Source organism: Colius striatus, chromosome 1 (genome assembly GCF_028858725.1).
Source record: "Colius striatus isolate bColStr4 chromosome 1, bColStr4.1.hap1, whole genome shotgun sequence".
In the NCBI taxonomy this organism is placed as follows: Eukaryota; Metazoa; Chordata; class Aves; order Coliiformes; family Coliidae; genus Colius; species Colius striatus.
The window spans coordinates 160,682,365-160,701,303 of record NC_084759.1 but is presented as its reverse complement, the minus strand read 5'-3'; the positions used below and the strand labels follow the sequence as shown (position 1 = coordinate 160,701,303).

The following is an 18,939-nucleotide window of genomic DNA, read 5'->3' as shown; positions in this document are numbered from 1 at the left end:
AAAAAATCTGATGACTTTCTGCAGGGTTTTCCCTCCAGTGACAGAAAGATATCATGTACTGTTAGTTTTCCTTTAAAATAACACTCAAAAAATGAGAAATTGAAGATAAAAAATACATGCAAATGCAGGAAATCATTAGCTACTAAATGAAGAAGACAGCTAACAAGTGTGCAAAAATGCTTTTGCTGAGTAATGTCCTCAGTGATTCATAATTGTTTCCAATTGTTATTACTTGAATAAATGGCAGCTATCAAGATTCATTTTCTAGAAAAAATACCTATGAAAATTAGGCATGAAAAAGTTTCCTGAGGTACACAACCTTGCTCTTACTTTAACTATCATTGTGCGAAATATGTTCAGGTTTTGAGACAACCGTCAAGTCCTGACACGTTGTGTTATGCCATTAAAACAGAAAATAAAGACAAACACTTTAGAGTTTGCCTGTATTACATTATTCTTTAATATAAATGACATATAAGTTTTACAAATTAGAGAGATTGACCTTGGAGTATTAAGAGGCTGCAGAAGATTCTTTTAAGGTGACATTTTTATTGAGTATATGTTTAGCTTTGTAGATTGACAGTAGAAATGTGCAGCCTACATTTGATGTACTTGCTACCCACTGGTATGGGCTGAAGAATCCCAATTTGCAAATCAAATTTGCAAAAAGAATCCCAATGTTTCAAATCAATCTAAAAAGATACTTCTATAACTGATGTCTCATCAACGTCCAGATAGGCCTTGCAACTATTTCACTTCATATTTTGCTACATATGAGGTTTTGCTTATCATCTAAATTCCACAAATTCATCAGATGGAAAGCCTGCATATCTCTACTAGAGAATTAAAAACACTGTTTAAAAAATAAAAACAGAAAAGGATACTGGCAAATGTACAATGCAGAACAATTGAACAGTGAACTGCTATTGTTTTTGGTTTAGATATATACATGAATTGATACCAATTGCTAAATCCTAATAACCATACTCTGCAAGGCAGTCTCACTGAAGTCATTAAAACAGATCTTGTGACTACGGTGAGAAGGATTTGCCGTAGAGAAATTTAGTCATTTAGTTTCAGATAAACATTACAACTTTTGTACTGCAGACTACTCTTTTTTTTGTTCAATAGGATTATGTTGGGCTAATGCTGAATAGCATTGCTCTAGAAGAATGGCAAACTTTTAAGAACTATGTTTACAATATGATTTTTTTTTATTTTTCCCCAAAATAATGACATTAGCAACAACTTTATTTGCTTCTCCTAAATAGATACATTTAGCATTATCTTAGTGTAATAGTGGATATTTTTAAACCTCCAGGGCTTGAAATAAATTTAAAAGAGATAACTCTCACCCTCTCAAGTCTCAAGATGATTTGAGAGTCTTCTTTCCCTCTACTTTTATGTGTGTGTGTGGCTATAAAAATAACCTCAATCTTTTGGTTTTGGTTTCTTTTTTTTTTTTTTAATATATCATTGCTTGACAAATATTTACTCCGAATCTCATATACAGTGGAATCTGAAAAAGTGTAGCATTCAGTAAACTGAAAAATACCACAGAAAGCTGGAAAAGAAGGCTGAAATAAGTCAGTTTAAAGCACAGTTGGCAATTCTTTTTGATGTTATGCTTGAACTTGTACATCTGTAATGATTCATTTATTCTACATCAATGGATCATCTTCACTTTAAAATGAAGTTTCTGGTATTTGGCTTTAATTGCTAGTAACATTTTTTTCTTGTAACAGGCCCACTACAACGGATACTTTAGGTGAAACACAACCGAACCCCATCTTTAGACATCTATTTGTAATTTCCAATCTGTACTGCAGATCGTTCATGGATACATCGGAAAGCAGAGGGCTGGATTTCCCAGTACTGCACGGGGTTGCTGAAGAGACTCACGCCAGAATAGCTAGCCTTTTTGGTGTTGTAGCCAAGAGGGCAAAAGTCGTTGATACCAACTGAAGCAATTTTGTTGTTATGAAGATAGACCACCTGAAAAGCATAGAAGTATGGAAATGAGAAGCACATCTGCTATGGCAAGTAAGATAAAAGATATAATGTCAAATGCTTGGTATGTATTGTGCAATATTACACAGAGTAACTATCTTTTTTTCCAAATGAATGTTTAATTCTGCTCATCTTTTGAACTACCTAGAGTATACTAAATTAGAAATAATTTCTCCAAGAAGAGTAGGAATAGTGCAAGGCAATTCAATAACATTACTATCATTTGATGATATTGTACTCAAAGTAGGAGTCAAAGATGTGGAACTATTAATACAATTATGTGATTCAGAAGCATGTGCCATATGTAAATAATGTGTTTGGTGATAATAGTTTTCCCTCCAGCTCTAATACTGTCACTCTTATGAGTGCAACTGTACAGGACTCAGAGCCAAGGTAATCACTAATGATGAATTAAAATAGCTGACCAATACTACTTTGTTTCAAAGTCACCATTCCTGATGAATTTTCCCAAACTACATGCAAGTGGCGATTTACATTTGGGAGCCTTCATTCTTTGAGAGCTTTTTTCCTGTCAAATTTTAGTCAAGAGGCCATATTTCCAACTACCCAGCCACACAGACATTAAAAATACTGCTTATGTGAAATGCATATTGCAACTCTTTGCTCTGCTGGAGGCACAGCTTTTTGAGATACCAACGGGAAGATTCTCTAGAAAGGCTGAAAAATGTCACTGAGTTGAATTCAAAAGAAATCAACAAAAGTATTTGATCTTTGAAAGCATTTTTTGAGTAAAGAGGAAATCGAAGTACACAAATAATCCCATATATCCCCTCAGATACATAGGGAAAATGAATACACATCCTCAGATAATTACAGTAAGCTATACACCTTCATAGACACATCCACACAAAAATAACAAAAAGAATATCCCTGTTGTATGCAACTTTTCCATGCCTATTCAGCAGTGTATGAAACTTACATCAAGATAGCTTTTGCACACATACTGTGTGTGTTTCTGGTCAAGACTGAGTAACCACACAAATACCATTTGGAAACTTTTTAACTTGCTCTCTGAGGCAGTATGATAAACATTACCTGAATATATTTGTGTTCACCCAGTCCACTAGGTACTCTAACAAGTTCATTGTTGTTCAAATGGAGTTCTCTCAGATGAGGTACATTGTTAAGGGAGCCATTTTCAACTGAAGAAATACTGTTGAAGCTGAGACCCAATCTAAAAACAAACAAAAAATATTTTAACTTCCCCAAATAATCATCTTTCTTGAGTTGTTTACTTTTCTACACTACTGTTGCAGAGTAGACCAGGCTAATTTTCAGAATTATGCATGAGTTACAGAGTCATCAGATAATCAGTTTAGGTTTTATTTAAATAAGTTTAACAGCGGATGTGAACTATCATAATTATCATGGTATCATTTAACTTGTTCCCATAGTACTACATACTTTCATGAGCTACAATTAATCACACTATAGTTATGTACTCTGTACTTCCTTAGGCACCAGTCTTTCTTTAAAAGCTGAATAAGGGTTTCTTGTACGACTTTAGGAGCACTGATTGTAACTTTCTTTGTCAAACTACATAACCTAGGGTGATCAGAACTGTTAAGGTTAAATTATCATCACATCCTTCTAAGATACTGAAATAATTAGAGCCATGTCACAAACGGGAAATAGGAGCTGATTCACATTGAATGATCTGTTCAGTAGGACACAGAAATGGGACATAAGACATTTCTCCTATGTTCCAGTCCAGAGTTTTCATCATAAAATCTTCATCCTTGCTTTATACATTGACATTCTGAGTTTACCAACAAAATTAACTCTCAATTTGGAAAATCTGTTCCTATCTGTTTATTTCTGTGTTAATACTATTTTGATTTCCATTTAACAAACTATAGAATACTTTCAAGAGACTTTCATAAGTTACAGTGTCTATAATGCAGTGAGGAATTGACTGGTAACTCTGCAGGAGTTGTCATCATGACTGTTGAGCAGATTATTTCTGTAAAGCTTAAAGCTACCTTATCTAGTTTAATTTATATTTTTTTAAACAATTATTTTTAACTTTGGGGAAAAAATGAGATTTATTGAATCAATTAAAGACTTTCATATAGGTTATCAAAAGCCTTGTGATAAAACAATTCTCTATGAATAAGTACTTTAAAAAGAAGTCTTATTCACAATAAACTACTACCTGTAATTCTTTGTGGTTTGTGTCAGCTTCAAAAGATAGAATCTGGACCCAGTATAACATCACAGAACTGAAAAGTCTTGTTTGATCTTTATGGTAGAGATGTTTCAAGACATAATGCTATCTCAAGAATGGAAGCATGTTTTATAGTTCTTCTTTTAGAAATACACATAATAGAAATAGTCACGTCATATTCATTAAAACATTGCAATGTTATCAAACTAATAAATGACAAATGAGAGTTTCATGAGATCACCTACAGACATCAACAAAAATGTATTTAACTCAATTCGCAGTACCCCATATCTTTGCTAGATTTTGGTCAGGAAGAATTTCCATTTGAAAAATTATTAGAACAAAATTCCTTTTGACTAGAGTACATCAAGATTTACAGAACCTTGGAGGATTTGATCCTACAGATATGTGCTCATCGTGCATGTCTTTAAAAGGATTGGGAAAAAAACCTCCACATTTTGACAGAAGGCTATAAATTCTTGGTTGTCAAATATCTAAATAAATCTTGGTTATATATGAAGGTCTACAAGCACAAGTATAATATCTAAGGAGACCAGCATAAAAAAAAATAATAAAAGCAGATTGATAATAAGCTCAACATGAGCCAGCAATGTGCCCTCGTGGCCAAGAAGGCCAATGGCATCCTGGGATGCATCAAGAAGAGTTTGGTCAGCAGGTCAAGGGAGGTTCTGCTCCCCCTCTACTCTGCCTTGGTGAGGCCTCATGTGAAGTACTATGTCCAGTTCTGGGCTCCTCAGCTCAAGAGGGACAGGGAAGTGCCGGAGAGAGTCCAGTGCAGGGCCTTCAAGACGACCAGGGGAATGGAACATCTTTCATACAAGGAAAGGCTGTGGGAACTGGGGCTGTTTAGTCTAGAAAAGAGGAGACTGAGGGGAGATCTTAACATTTACAAATATCTAAATGGTGGATGTCAGGAGGTTGGGACATCACTTTTTCCTATAGTAGATAGCAACAGGACAAGGAGTAATGGGATGAAGAAAAAGTTCCACTTAAATATAAGAAAAAGCTATTTGACTGTGAGGATGATGGAGCAGTGGCACAGGCTGCCCAGAGGGGTTGTGGAGTCTCCTTCTTTGTAGGTCTTCAAGACCCACCCGGACATGTTCCTATGTGACCTGATCTAGGTGAACCTGCTTCTGCAGGGGAGTTGGACTAGATGATCTCTAAAGGTCCCTTCCAAGCCCTACTGGTCTATGATTCTATGATTCTATGACTTTCATATTGGTCTGTTGAAGAAAAAGCAACCCTTTACATATCATAGAGGTGGACAAGATCCAACTCTATGTTAGTTTATGCCAAGAAAGTATCTTACGGAAAGAGCAAAATTAGAACAGTCTGTAGAAAAGTGGATCTAACTCTGACAAGCAGTGAAATTATATGGAATTATATCTCATCTAAATGTGTTCCAAACAAACTGTCAGCCACTGAGGGCTATGTTTACAAACTAAGTCAATATTAGCTTGCAAAATACAGTCTGATTAAGAGTGTTAGGAAAGAATATAGTCATTTGTCTTCTTTTTCCCATGGGAAAAAGAAGAAAAAATAAAAAAGGAAGAATTTGAAAATCTACTCTTATTTAATATATTAACATATGACTTCCTTTTATATTAGTGAACAGATAACATTTTTCCAGTGTTTTAGCTGATCTACTAGCAGTGTTATAAAATCATTGAAGAGCATTAAAAAAAAAAAATGATCCAAAAATTGGAGACATTCTCTAATATTTTTTTCACACGCTTTTATCATCAACGTCCCTGCTGGCCCATTTCTACTATTTTTTAAACAAACTTCATGCTGCTCAACATGGTTATTCTGGGCTTGACACAATTTCCACTGAATGGAGAAAGAACTTTTCAGTAAACTTTTGTAAGATATAGACATTGGTAACATCAGCTGTGGAATGTGTATATCTTCCTGTGGAGCTCATTCATCAATGTAATCAGCAAAGTCTTTGTTCAGTTAAAACTCATGAGATTTCTTTTTCCCACTGTAACACTATACAAAGACTTTTGAAAGACTTAAGAGTAATTTTACAAGGAAAAAATCCCAACAACAAACAAAAAGGGCAAATATTAGTAGTCTACTAGAACTCAAGAATTCTAAAGACAATGAGCAGCAGATCCACAGCAAACTTTTGCCTGGAATGTTTTACAGTTCAAAACACCCTAACACAGAAAAATAACGTGTTTCTCAAAATCTAACCGTGCTTTAGACTGCTATTAGACTGTTAAGCATGAGTTGACATGATCCAGGAGAGTTGTCTGATCCTTAACTGATGTTGCTGAATACTTAAATTTGTAAATAAAAGCTATTTATTGCTAGTTTATTTGAGGTGTAAGGGGCACACTACTCTCTATCCTGTATGCTATTCCGGAGCTCTTCCACAGCTCCTTTCTTCATCTATCTGTTCTGTTATGTCCAGTGTGTTCCTTTTTTCACCAGTCTATATTCTACCTTACTTTTTAACTTTGTAGAAGAGGAACGGTTTAAAATTTGGCACCTGTTCTAAGCAGTTCAATATTCCCACATCACGATCAACACAGTATTGTGTTTCCCTGTGCAGTACAGCCACAATACCAGCAGCTCAAGGCTAGATATTTTTAGTAGTTCATCAGCATTTGCTGTATAAAGCTTTAAATCTTAGGATGGACTGTCAACAATATTGTCCATGTGATGTTGCCTATAGTGTTTTGCAAGAGTGAATATGAAAAAACAGACACCTACAAGGCAGCTGGCACATCTCTCACTTTCCTCCTCCAGTAAAGCAAATTGCTCCCTGAGTAGTTATGATATTGTTTTGGCTTTGGAAGTTTTTTTAATAATTTCTTTGAAGGATGGGACAGTTAATACTAAGCCTCTCTCATAAACAATAACTGATTCATAGTCCTGTAACTCATAATTATGATATTATTATTTTTTCATTAAAATCCAGGAGCAGACTGTTTTGAGCAGGGATGAGTTTGTGATCAAATATGAATATAAATGTCTTATATCGCAAGCTCTAGAAAATTGTTCTAAGATTTATCACTTGGAATGGATTGATTCAAAATAAATATTAAGTTACTATATGTATGATTGAATTAAATTACTAAGCTACTATAAATAGTGAATAACTTAACTCCTATTGCTCAGTAACCTCTCTTTGATTCCTGTTTTCTGCTATAATTATTACAAGCACAATGATTAAGATGATGATTCAGTAACCTGACTGTCTTTTAGACCAATTGCACTTCTATTTTCACACAAAAGTTTTAAAGTATCATAGTATTAAGCTACCTTGTACTAAAGGCTCATTTTACTATTTTAACAAGTTATATAATATCGACTATTTCACAAAGAATTATGTGTGTCTATAACTACTATCTGGGATTTTTCCTTACATTTTCCTTGTTCAAAAACCTTATACAACAACATGTTCATGGAACAGTAAGGTACAATCATTCTGTAAAAGCTGCAATTTTTTCATTTACGTTATACGATTGGTTTCTTGTCATGTTCCTAGACTCATTGCAGATTTGTCTTTCTTGAGAAACAAAGGAAACACTGTTACAAGCACCTTTGGTTCCAACATGTTTTTTTCCTTCAGTTTCCAAGGCAAATTGCATGAGCAAAGCAATGTCCCAAGAAAACTGCATAAACCAAAATTGGAAATAATATGAATGTAGCATTATACAATTAAAAAAAAAAAAAAAATCAAAGAAACAGTTACCTGGGTGTATATCACTCATAATATCTGGAGACAGCTGGAAAGTGTTGTTAGGAAAAAAAATGTCAAAGTGTTTAGTTCTCTTAAGTCTCTCTTAGAGGCTTCTGCTAAGTTATGTGCTGCTTCAATGATGATAAAATTCATGAAGTCCAGAATAACGTTTCCTAATTCTGTGTGTTTTGGTTACAATTCCAACAAATATTTTACATGAGAAGAAGAAATGAATTCTTACTTTGCCAAGTTGGTGAGTCCGGACAGACCATCAGCATCAATTTTGCTGATTTTGTTGCCATCGAGGTGAAGTTCGGTAAGGGATGGGGGAAGGCCTGAAAGAGACAACAACATCAGATTACTTTTTTATAAAACTACATTATATTTCTTAAAAGACTTGTGTTGTACTGGGAGTCTTTTAGAGTAACAAAAAGATTTTTACTAGACATGGCCAAGAACATTTCACTGAATGAAACAAGGAACTTTCATAATCAGTCAAACTGAAAACAGTTAATAGCAATTTACTTGGCATAAAATAAGACCAAGGTCTTATTTCATCATAGACCATCATAGAGTAGTTAAGTCTTAAAAAAATAGTTAAATGAAATTACTCTCAATTATGAATTCTAGCCAACGTGATTTTGTAAACGGAACGTATATAATATTGAAAGATAAAGGGCTTTCATTTTAGCCAGACTATTCATATATGTAAAGCTACAAATATTTGATACTCAGATAATTAAAAAATCACAGCAGCAGAAAATTAGATAATAAAGGTGAAGTAAAATAATTTTAATGGTATTTTATGTAGAACACATGCTAATTTGAAAATTCTGTTTATCAGGGAAAGAAAACTTGGAATTAAATATTTTAACTATCTGAGGTCCCTCAAAGGAACATCCAAAACAGGAAACATGGGAAGAAAGAAATAACAACTAGTATTAACTTTCAAAAAAGTTTTCAACTTTTTCAAAACAATCTGCTGGCTGAAGTATGAATAATTTGAATATAATTTCCTCTGGATTGAAATAATTCCGGTTTGTTTTGTTTTGTTTAATTTTGTTTTTACTAGGTTCTGTTGTTCTTATTTTGTAGCAGTATAATTAATTACTTTTTAAAATAGTAAATGTTTCTGTTTTGTATAGGAATGATATTTTTAGCTTAAATCCCACAGACTTGTGGAAGGCTCATTTCATGATTGTAGAACTTCACCTAATTCTACTTGAGTTTACATCTGTGTAATGTTGATCAGGATCACCAACCAGGGTTGGAGGATAAAAACATTCTTCCACTTTATATTTCAGCTATGGGACAAGAAAAGTAAAATAATATAAGATGGCTTACTTTGACAGTGCATCACTTGTGGAGCTTTTCATAATAGAAAACCAAAATGCTCTAAACCAATAAAAGTTGACTGACCAAAAAATGAAGCAGTACTCTAAAAATTGATCCAAAAGTCTGGAATAAAGATTTTTTTTTTTTTCCCAGATGTCTAGAAGTCATTGTATTATATCTGCAAATACTAATATATCTCTGAAATACTAATTGAATTTCTTACCTTTTGGGATACTGGTAATGTTGGTGTCTGCAATACGGATGTAGGAGAGCCTCTTCATCCCCTGAAAAGCTCCGTTTTCAATGCCTGAGCTCTTGATTGGATTGGTGCCTAGTTCTGCCAACAAAACATGGTAGTGAGCTATGCTGCAGTGTAGGACCTGTATCCTTCAGGTCAAAACTAATTTTGAGGTACAATTTATTTGAGTGTTTCTTGGCTTTCTGAATAAAATCACTGTTTGAACTAAAAATAACATCTTGACTAAACATTGAGTCAACTTTTTTATAATTTCTTATGATCATACCTAAGACAATCACTTGATTCAGTCCATTAAAGACAGCTTTCCTCAACTTGGAGATATCGTTCTCATGGGCCCTTATCTCCTGAAGAGACTTCGGCATGTTTTCTGGGAGTTCCTTGAGATTGTTCTTGGACAGGTAAAGCCTTTCCAGTTTCTTCAGAGGAGCAAAAGCTAACGGGCTTATTTTGCTGATTTTGTTGTTAACGAGGATCAATGCCTATGGAGTAATAATGAAGAAGAGGAAAATTATTTTAGGAATGAAATATTTTAAAAATATTCTTTTTGTCTAGTCTTTTGAAGACTGATTTAATGAGTTGAAGAAAATGCAATCAGGTATTTAAACAAATAGATGAAGAACTTCTGAAACACTGAAAGATAAATGAGGCCTACATAATAAATACAAGTTTTATTTCACTGCAGAATATCTGTAGCTTCTGCTAACATTTGTAGTTTATACTCAAAAGTACAAGACTTGTATTTGAAAACCTTGAAGAACAAGACATTCACATAAAAATATCAATTATTTTTGTCTGATTTTGTTTATTCAGGGGACACTATTATACCTTATCTATCATCACACAACCATCCTAACCAATTTTTCATGAACAAAACATTCCATGATGTAATATAGTGAAGGCACAGCTCAGCTTAATAAAAATATGGATATCATCACCTCTTTCCTCTTAGTCTTATATAGTTTACTTATTAGATAATAACTTCATTTTTGCAGAGACATAAGCTACTTTTTTTTGGCAAGTGTAACTTGGTGTATAAGGAGAGAAATTCGAACTGTCATATGCTACATCCTGCAGTTAAGTATCATAGACCGTTTTCATTCTGTCTCCTATGTAGATGCCTAATCTAGTTCTCAAAGTTGTGATATCTAGACTCAGGTTACCTCTAAGCAAATTACATCTTTTTACAGTCAGGGAAGAAAGGCTTTCATCAAAGCTTTGTTACCTGTAATAGGTGGTCTCCTTGTGCCTCTGAAATTTTACTTTGATACTAACTGTCTTATTCATTAACTAATCGTGACATAAAAAGGGAGAAGAAAGTCTCATTACTATGAGAACAGTAATGCAGCAAATGGAAAGGATTTCAGATCTAGCTGAATCTTATCATTTCATCTATTTGCTATCTACTTATCCAACTTAGAGTGCTATATGTTTCTGAAGCAGGTAGAATGCGCTGTATAAATATAGATATAATATCTACTTAATATTTATTATTAGAGAATAGCTATCAAGCATATTTGTTCACTAACTCCAATATGCTATTTTCAGAGACAGAAGACAACTTTTGCTGCTAAACCACACATTTTTATATTGCATATAACATGGTTAAGATTCAATGCATTTCCAGGTTACACATTGGTCTGTCCCTTCGAGGAAAATTGAGCATTCAAGTCTTTCTGCAATCAGTTAAGTATTAAGACAATGCCAAGAAGTGCATCAGCATCCATGACAGCATGTGTGCATTATGAAAACTGAAAGATAAGTGAGAAGATAGTTTAAAATGCTATTTGATAGGTAATTTTTTAACTAATGGACCCCTCTTGCAGATCATTCTGAGCAAAGCAAGCAGTGTTCTGTACATAGTTTCACTGAGTACACATAAAGCTGAGTATATCTGGTTTTAATTTTGTATGCTAGCTAGGAATAACATATTTGCAAAAGGAGGTAGAAAAGGTCACTCACAGTTCAGCAGAGCATTTCCCTAACAATAAGGCTCTCTCAAAATAAATATATTGGCAGTGGAATCCATGGCTTTGACTCTTTTTTTGTTTGAGCCTGAGCTATAAGAACTGCTATTAGAAAACTTGGGGGACACACAGAATGTGGTTTCCTGAGTCATCATTACCAGAACGGTGATGTAGATATAGATTCTGTCCATAGTGTAATACAACTACCTACACAATATTAGGACACGGTAAACAATGAAGTTATTATAAGACAAATAGCTTGATTTATGCAGATGAATCTCTTTTATTGTTTTTACAATAATAGCTGAATAAGTGAATGTGCCACTGCAAATTACTGTCTAGTTATTTTTCCTAATTTTACCACGAATTTCTTTACATATATCTCTAAGTCAACATTCAATGAGTTTAGACTCATCACCACTTTTTATCCTGCATCCTGCTTTATGCTGTTTGTTCATCTATTTCAGCTAAAATCGATCTTATTTTTTTTTCTTTTTTATACCTACTTTTAAAAAAATTGTTGCCTTATCAAAGCTGATGATTTGATGTGAAATATATCTTGCTGGAAATAGATATATACTCAGCTTGGCACAGCAATGTAAATATTCTTTGAGTAGCTGATGTTAAGAGGACTGTTACAGCTCTTCAGAGCAGAAGAAATAGGCCTCACCAAAACCTGAAATTATCTGGGTATCTAGGATTAATCTGCTCTGTTTTGCCAGTGTCATGTTATCTTGGGGAAAGGCACAGAACTGTTGTTTTATTCAAATATTCAATTTGCCACTTATCTAAGTGTCAAAAGTATGCTTAAAAATACTGATTTCACAGTGGGAAAGTATGTATGTCAGCATAAGGTGGAAAGGTGTCACAAGCCTGTGGTTTTCAATTTTTTTTGTACTAGAATATCATTCCCACTTACATCCTGCTCTGTAAGTCCCTACTCCTGGTATTTTAAACCTGCCTTATTTTTCTACACAGTCGTGCAGCTGTAAAGAAGGAAAAATAAACTGTCTCCCAGAGCAACAGCAAATGATGAGGATAACACACCAGCATAGCACCTGGCAAGACATACCCCTGGGTTCCTTTCCCACTTCACAATGACTCTTTTATATGCAACACTTAAAGAACTAAGTTATTAGCCTTGGAGAAATCTGTTTACTTTCTTCAGAATATGCCCCGTATGGTTTGCACGTAACAAAAGTTAAAACAAAACAAAACAAAATAAAATTAAAATCTCAGGGGAATTTAGAGGTCAGTGAAAACAGGAACTAGAGGAGAAAAACCTAGGGAAAACATCTGCAGGCAGTGCTATTGAGGAAAGGATGTTAGGCAAAAACATACCACATGGACTTTCTATCCTGAATAAAACCCAGATGGCATGATGGGGCATTATATTCATCCAGTTAAAAATTTTCTACAGGGCAAGAAACACTCTGAGCTAAAAATAAAGGTCAACCTGAAAGCACTGAAAATGCTAGAGCCCTTGGCCACAGATAACACTTGCAATGCTGCTAGTATGAAATAATTTGCCAGAAATCTGAGAGTCTAGAACAGAGACATAGGAACTGATACTTTCGGTCAAAATTGATCTTCTACCACTCTTCCATTTTTAGTGAGAGGAAAGAGATATTTCTTTTAAATAAATTGCCCACCCACTGCCTCACCCTCCCCCCCCCCAAAAAAAAAACCAACAAGTTGAAGCATATCACCAATTCACAATATATTCACAATATAAAAGTTGAGTACATAAACATAGAGCTTTCAGCATGACCTGGTATGCAAGCAAAGATATTTATAAGAAAATAAAGAGGCACAAATACATTAAGTATTAAAGACATCACCTAGTCAGGCTTAGAAGGTCCATGGCAAATTCCTATGAGAGAAAAATTAGCTTCCATTCTCATTTTCCTGAGATAAAGATTTTTTTCCCTTGTCATGTATAACATGAAAACTTTGCATAGTAAACATTGATTCTCTTATAATATTGCATTGGATTAATACCTACAAAACACTTTATCATGACAAGCAGTTTAAAAAGTGCTCAGGGAGGAAGAAAAAATGCAAGCTTTGCTTCAAAGATGCCTTACTTTTTTTACTGAGTATACCTCTGATATTAATGTAGTCAGAAAGAAAAATAAAAAACATTATATGACAGGAATAGGTGCTGGCTCTTTTACAATCAGGAGAAGTCTATCCATTTAGCTCCCTATGGCTTGGTTTCTACCTCAAATATTTATTCCTAAAATAAAAAGGAGAATTCACAATTCAAGAAAATTTTGAAACACTTGTTGGCAGGCTTTTGTCAAAATATATCCTGACAAACTGCAGAGAAATCATGTGGCAGTCATGCAGGAACTTGCACAGGGTTGTTCTTGGGATTATCAAAGCTTAGAATTTTTGCCCTGTCTTGGAGTGGGGTGCCAGGGTTTGGTTTTGGGTTTCTTTTGTGTGTAATTTCATTATGTGAGAATCTCAGGGGGGTTTCTAAGAGTTTTTCATCCCTACTTCACTTTCTCTTAGTTTAGAACACTTAGAAGCAAGATTCTTGCCAAAATCAGAACTGAACAATAAAATGATCAGCAAATTGTTGTCAGCCATAATAGGGATGCATCTGTTTTGCCAGCTGGGGATGGTACTCTTACCTAACATCAAATCTTTAATGATGCATGCATCCTTCAGGGTTTAAATTGAAAAATCAAACCACTGGCCCAAAGGAATTTCTTTAATTTCCTGGGTTATGTATTACATTATTACCTGTTTTTTATTACAGTTCTACTAGGAACAGTAATGCCTTAAGAAATGCAAGCTCAGGAGTCAGGCATCCAAATAAAAATAATACTAAATTTTGTTCTTTTTGTTTGCCTTATGGTTTTAACTGTTGAGTCATACACATAACCTGGACATATAGTCAGGATTTTCTAATAAATGATTAGGAGTCGATGTACAGTTAGGAAAAAACTCACCAAAACTAAACAACAAAGAACAAACAAAACCATAAAACAGAACTTGACTGTAATTGTGTTATACCAGGAGACAAAATACTACAAAATAAGTGTTCATTTCAAAATTAATTTTTAAAAAATAATAAACCTTGGTATAACTTGAAGGAACCAAGAGCCCCTGAATCCAAGGAGGTCTCTGAACCAAATTCCAGACATTATGCCCCTTCAGGGCTCATGAGCTATAGTTAAGTCAGGAAAAATTATAAAGATATAAAAAACCACAAAGGTGTAATTATTTGTTATTTGTAGTCACTTTAATTCTTTGAAAAGGTTTGGTAGTAACCCTACCAAACTTGAAGCAAGTGGACAAAGGTAAGAAAGGCAAGTGGAAAAGGATAACATAGAAACAATAAGGAAGTGAGGAATGAACTATGAGGGAAAGAGATGGCAAGGCATTGAAATGACAGCCTGTCAGTATAAATGAAAGATGACTGTGGATAGCAGTTTGATCACATCCATAGTATCTTGTTGAATAATCCCAAAAAGTCAAGGAACCTGCTGCAGTTCTAGTTTGCAAGGTGTCCAAGCTCTCACTGGTAAGCTTTGTGTAACGTGACTTGCACAGATGAACAGGAAGCAACTGACTGTACATTTTCCTGCTCCAACAAAAAATAACTGTGATGCTATGAAATCCTAGAGAATTATTTAACCCTGCCTTTGTCTAACAAAGCAACGATTTTGGTCATTCATTTTATCACATTTTACTTGTTTATTTTATTGTTATATTCTATAAAAATTTCCTTTGTCATTAGCTCAATACTCATTCTAGAATTTTAAGGACCTCAAAGTGTTTTCTTCTGATGTTTTTCTCATGAAAAGATCTTTAACCCCTGCATATTAAAAATATTTTGTATGCATACAGCATGTTGCACACTTGTTTCAGTGGAAAATCTCATTGTGTGTTAAATGTAAAGTAAAGCAGTCGGAGGAAATGACAACTCTCTAAGGGACTGATGCCTTTCAGATTTTTTCTTTTTCCTTAAAATATTTATTAGAAAACCTACAGCTGCATCAAGTGGAAAATGGAATTTTTTTAATGTTATCTCTCACTCTTGTTAAGAATGTCTGCCATTGATAGTGAGAATAGAGTTCAGAGGCAGAAACCAGACAGTTACCTATCTTTGATTTTTACAGTATGCCAATGGTTACTGATTCTTCATTCCTCAGAGATTTTCAAAGCATTATGTTTATTTACCTGCTGTTTAATTATGCCTAGGAAAAGGACACTGAAGATGTGATGAGTCATCAGAAGACTGTGTTCTGTCATTATTTTTTTTAATCTCTTAGGCACTTTTCTGTATAGCTGGAAGACATTCTGAGTCTTTTCTTCAGTTAATCTGGGCTCGTATTCTTCCATAAGGAGCCTTTTTGTGATTAAAAAAAATTGTGTGCCTGAAACTTTTCTAATGGAATACATTACTTTTCCACTTGATATTGCTACAAATAGGATTATAGTTTATTTGCATCTACATTTAATGTTGTTTGTGCTGTTCTTACAGTGATCTAATAAACACTAGTTTCTTTTACCTCTTTTTTCCAAGTGTCAGGTGTTATGCTGGTTTCCTTTAGCTTTGCCACACAGCATGCAATTCTGTGTCCTATTTTTGTAGACTCCTCCTTGACTCTGCATGAGGGCTTACTCATGTAGTATTTTGGATTCTTTACTGTGTCCATGGGGTCAAAGTACTGTACTCTATCCAGAAGTGTCAGTCTGCCTGGAAAATTCTGATAGTTTCATAGATTTTTTTCCTGGCTTTTTTAATAGTGCCTTGCTGATTGTTTTGCCACAGGTTTAAATCATAAGCAAGTTTTTTACTTAGTAACAGACAGTTTTCTGAAACCACAAACCTCAGTATTATACCTTTAAAAAAAAGCCTGTCTTAATTTTTTCCCTATTTTCCAAGTCCTCTGGTAAAAAAATGTAACTTCTCTGTCATTTTTAAATAGCTGAAGTCTCACTGAGTTTTTATAGTACAACGTCAGTAGTTTAGTCATTTTTCCTTGGATAAATTTAAAACTACATAAATATCAAGTGCACCTAAACTGTTGACTCTGGTGTTTTTTAGCAGGCATCTGTTAATCGCAGAGAAATCTTTCCTTAGTTGCATCTTTTTCTAATTGATTGACATATTTTCACAGCTGCAAATGTTAACTGCTCTTTTACCTACTCAAGAAAATTTTCTGCTACATGGAATATTATTGTGGGTTGTAATTTCTCTTTCATATCTATTTCTATGTCTTGCACACTCAGAGTATAAGCAGTTAAATTTGTGCTGCAAGAGGAACCATATGCAAGGGATAGGTAAATCTTTTCTTCTTACTTCATTTGTTTTTTAGTATAAGTTGAACTTCAGGTTCTACTCAACTTGTTCAAGAAAATCCTTTTTAAAACTATTACATCTATGGCTGTTGATGTCTGTAGGAATTAGGAAGAAAAGTAAAAGGAATATTCAAAAAGAATAAACTGAATATACTGTTCATTTTTTTCAAGACCTATAAAAACTATGATTTAAGGAATTGTTCCCCTAAGTGATCAATTCATGCAAGAGTTTAACTGCACTTGCTGATAATTTTAGATTCTGGAACAACAATACAGATAATTTATGTAAATCTTACTGTTTTAGTAGAGTATAAGGTTTAGTAAAGTATAAAAAGACTTGAATCTTTTAAACCTCACATTGTCAAGTGTAATGCTAACACAAGCCATGTTTATCAGAGAATACGACTAAAAAGCATATACATGATATATCTAAATCATACACATATATATGTCACACACCCCCATATATGTCCTTAAAGCAATGGAGCTCTATTAACAACAAAGCTTTTGAGTTATATTTATCCAAAACCACTATTCTCCTTTCACTATGACTGTAGAATATTTAATTGCAAAGTGGAGAATGAAGGTCATTCTCAGACACTAGACACGAGAAAGAATGATGCCTGTTAGAATAAAGATGTTATCTGGTTATATGAATGTATTATGTGACAAAATTTTATTTGGGTAGGAGATGAGAGGATGCTTTTTTGGTCTTGGGTAAATCCAGGACAACTGCATGGTTTTGCAGGTTATTTGTTAAAATGTCTGTTATGAACTAAGAATGAACTGGGTACTTTTAGGAGTAAGGCAAACAAATAATCTCTTCCCTGAAAAGTCATCTAATTCATTATTAAAATCTACTGGAACAAAATAAAGAAAAAATAATAATCCATAGAGTTAAGCTCAATGACACGACATAGTTCATAACAGCTTAATTCAAAGCAGAATGTTTAACTGAGTGAACTGAGTGCCATGTAGGTAGAAATCACAGGGGGCAGTGCTTTTCATCTCTAATATCATGCTGTTACTCATTTCATTCAGTGTCATGAAGAAAGATTGTGAAAAGATTCATTTCACTGACAAGAATTTTCTCTTTTTAAGCATCTTGCAGACAGTCACTGAAAATACACTATTTTGCTTCAAGGTGGAAGAACATCAAAACAAGTGGTTAGTCATTAGGATGTCAAATCTGTTCAGCAGTCAAGCAAGGAATTGGAACAAAAGTATTTCCAGACATAAGTCAACTCATTCTAAATCAAATTGGATTAAATGTGATGTAGAAGCACCTCCTTCTCTTTGTTGACTGCAGAGGTCATCCATGTAACTAGATCAAGTATAGATATCTATTCTAAAATTAGATGACCTGAACCTTGTCATGATTTATACACACAGCTCCCTCCATTATGGACACTACCTCTTGATATTACATTAAAACAAAAATTTAAGCAGTAATTAAAGAGATAAAGGTTTATGACACACTTTTTTATTATTATTATTCAACCTATAGAAATAAGGGAGTAGGACCTCAGATAGAGAAACAAGAATTTGGAAAAAGAGACAGGTAGTTGTCTGATGGAAACTTGGAAAAGAAGAGGTGAATCAGAAAAAAATTGCAGCTGCAGAAACCAGGGAAGGAAAATATTTCAGCAAATAGGAAAACCACAGTGTTAGCTGTGGTAGTTAAAGGAGGATGAAGAAGAATTTTTCTAGAAGAAAGTTATTGCAAAACTACAATTTAGCTGTAGTACAGAGGACAGAAGATTAATTTGAAAAGATTCTTGAACTATAATACAGAAAAACTGTTGATGAGCATGATATATACAGATCTCTGTGAGCTCAGATGTAGGAGTGGAAGGAATAGTGTGATGGCAGGGTTGAGATGGATCTGCTTTTTAAGTAGAAATAGCCAAGTGACTGGGCCAAAGGGATTGAAAACTTAAATAAAAATGTGAGAGAAGTTATGAAGAAGATTAAGACATTGAATGGACAGGAGATAGGTAAGAAGAGCTGAAAAGATATGAGAAATGTCTGTGGAATGAGAAGAGAGCTTGCTTAGTGGAGGAAGATCACAGAGTATTTCATTAGTTTTCCTTAAAAGCCTAAGTACCAGCCCAAAACCACTTTTTCTACTCCCTATTTTTTT

The 18,939-nt window shown here is 34.1% G+C and overlaps 1 protein-coding gene across 1 annotated transcript in view; it reads right to left on the bottom strand.

The window, feature by feature from the left end:
• Nucleotides 1-436: 436 nt before the first annotated feature.
• DCN (decorin) overlaps nucleotides 437-18,939 on the bottom strand; it is a 39,725-nt gene continuing 21,222 nt past the window's right edge. The window contains exons 4-8 of the mRNA XM_062015828.1: nucleotides 9,776-9,989; nucleotides 9,475-9,588; nucleotides 8,158-8,251; nucleotides 3,067-3,205; nucleotides 437-1,995 (exon numbers count right to left, since the gene is read on the bottom strand). Of these exons, the coding sequence (XP_061871812.1) occupies nucleotides 1,801-1,995; nucleotides 3,067-3,205; nucleotides 8,158-8,251; nucleotides 9,475-9,588; nucleotides 9,776-9,989 (756 nt within the window). The 3' untranslated portion in view covers nucleotides 437-1,800. The remainder of the gene's footprint in view (nucleotides 1,996-3,066; nucleotides 3,206-8,157; nucleotides 8,252-9,474; nucleotides 9,589-9,775; nucleotides 9,990-18,939) is intronic.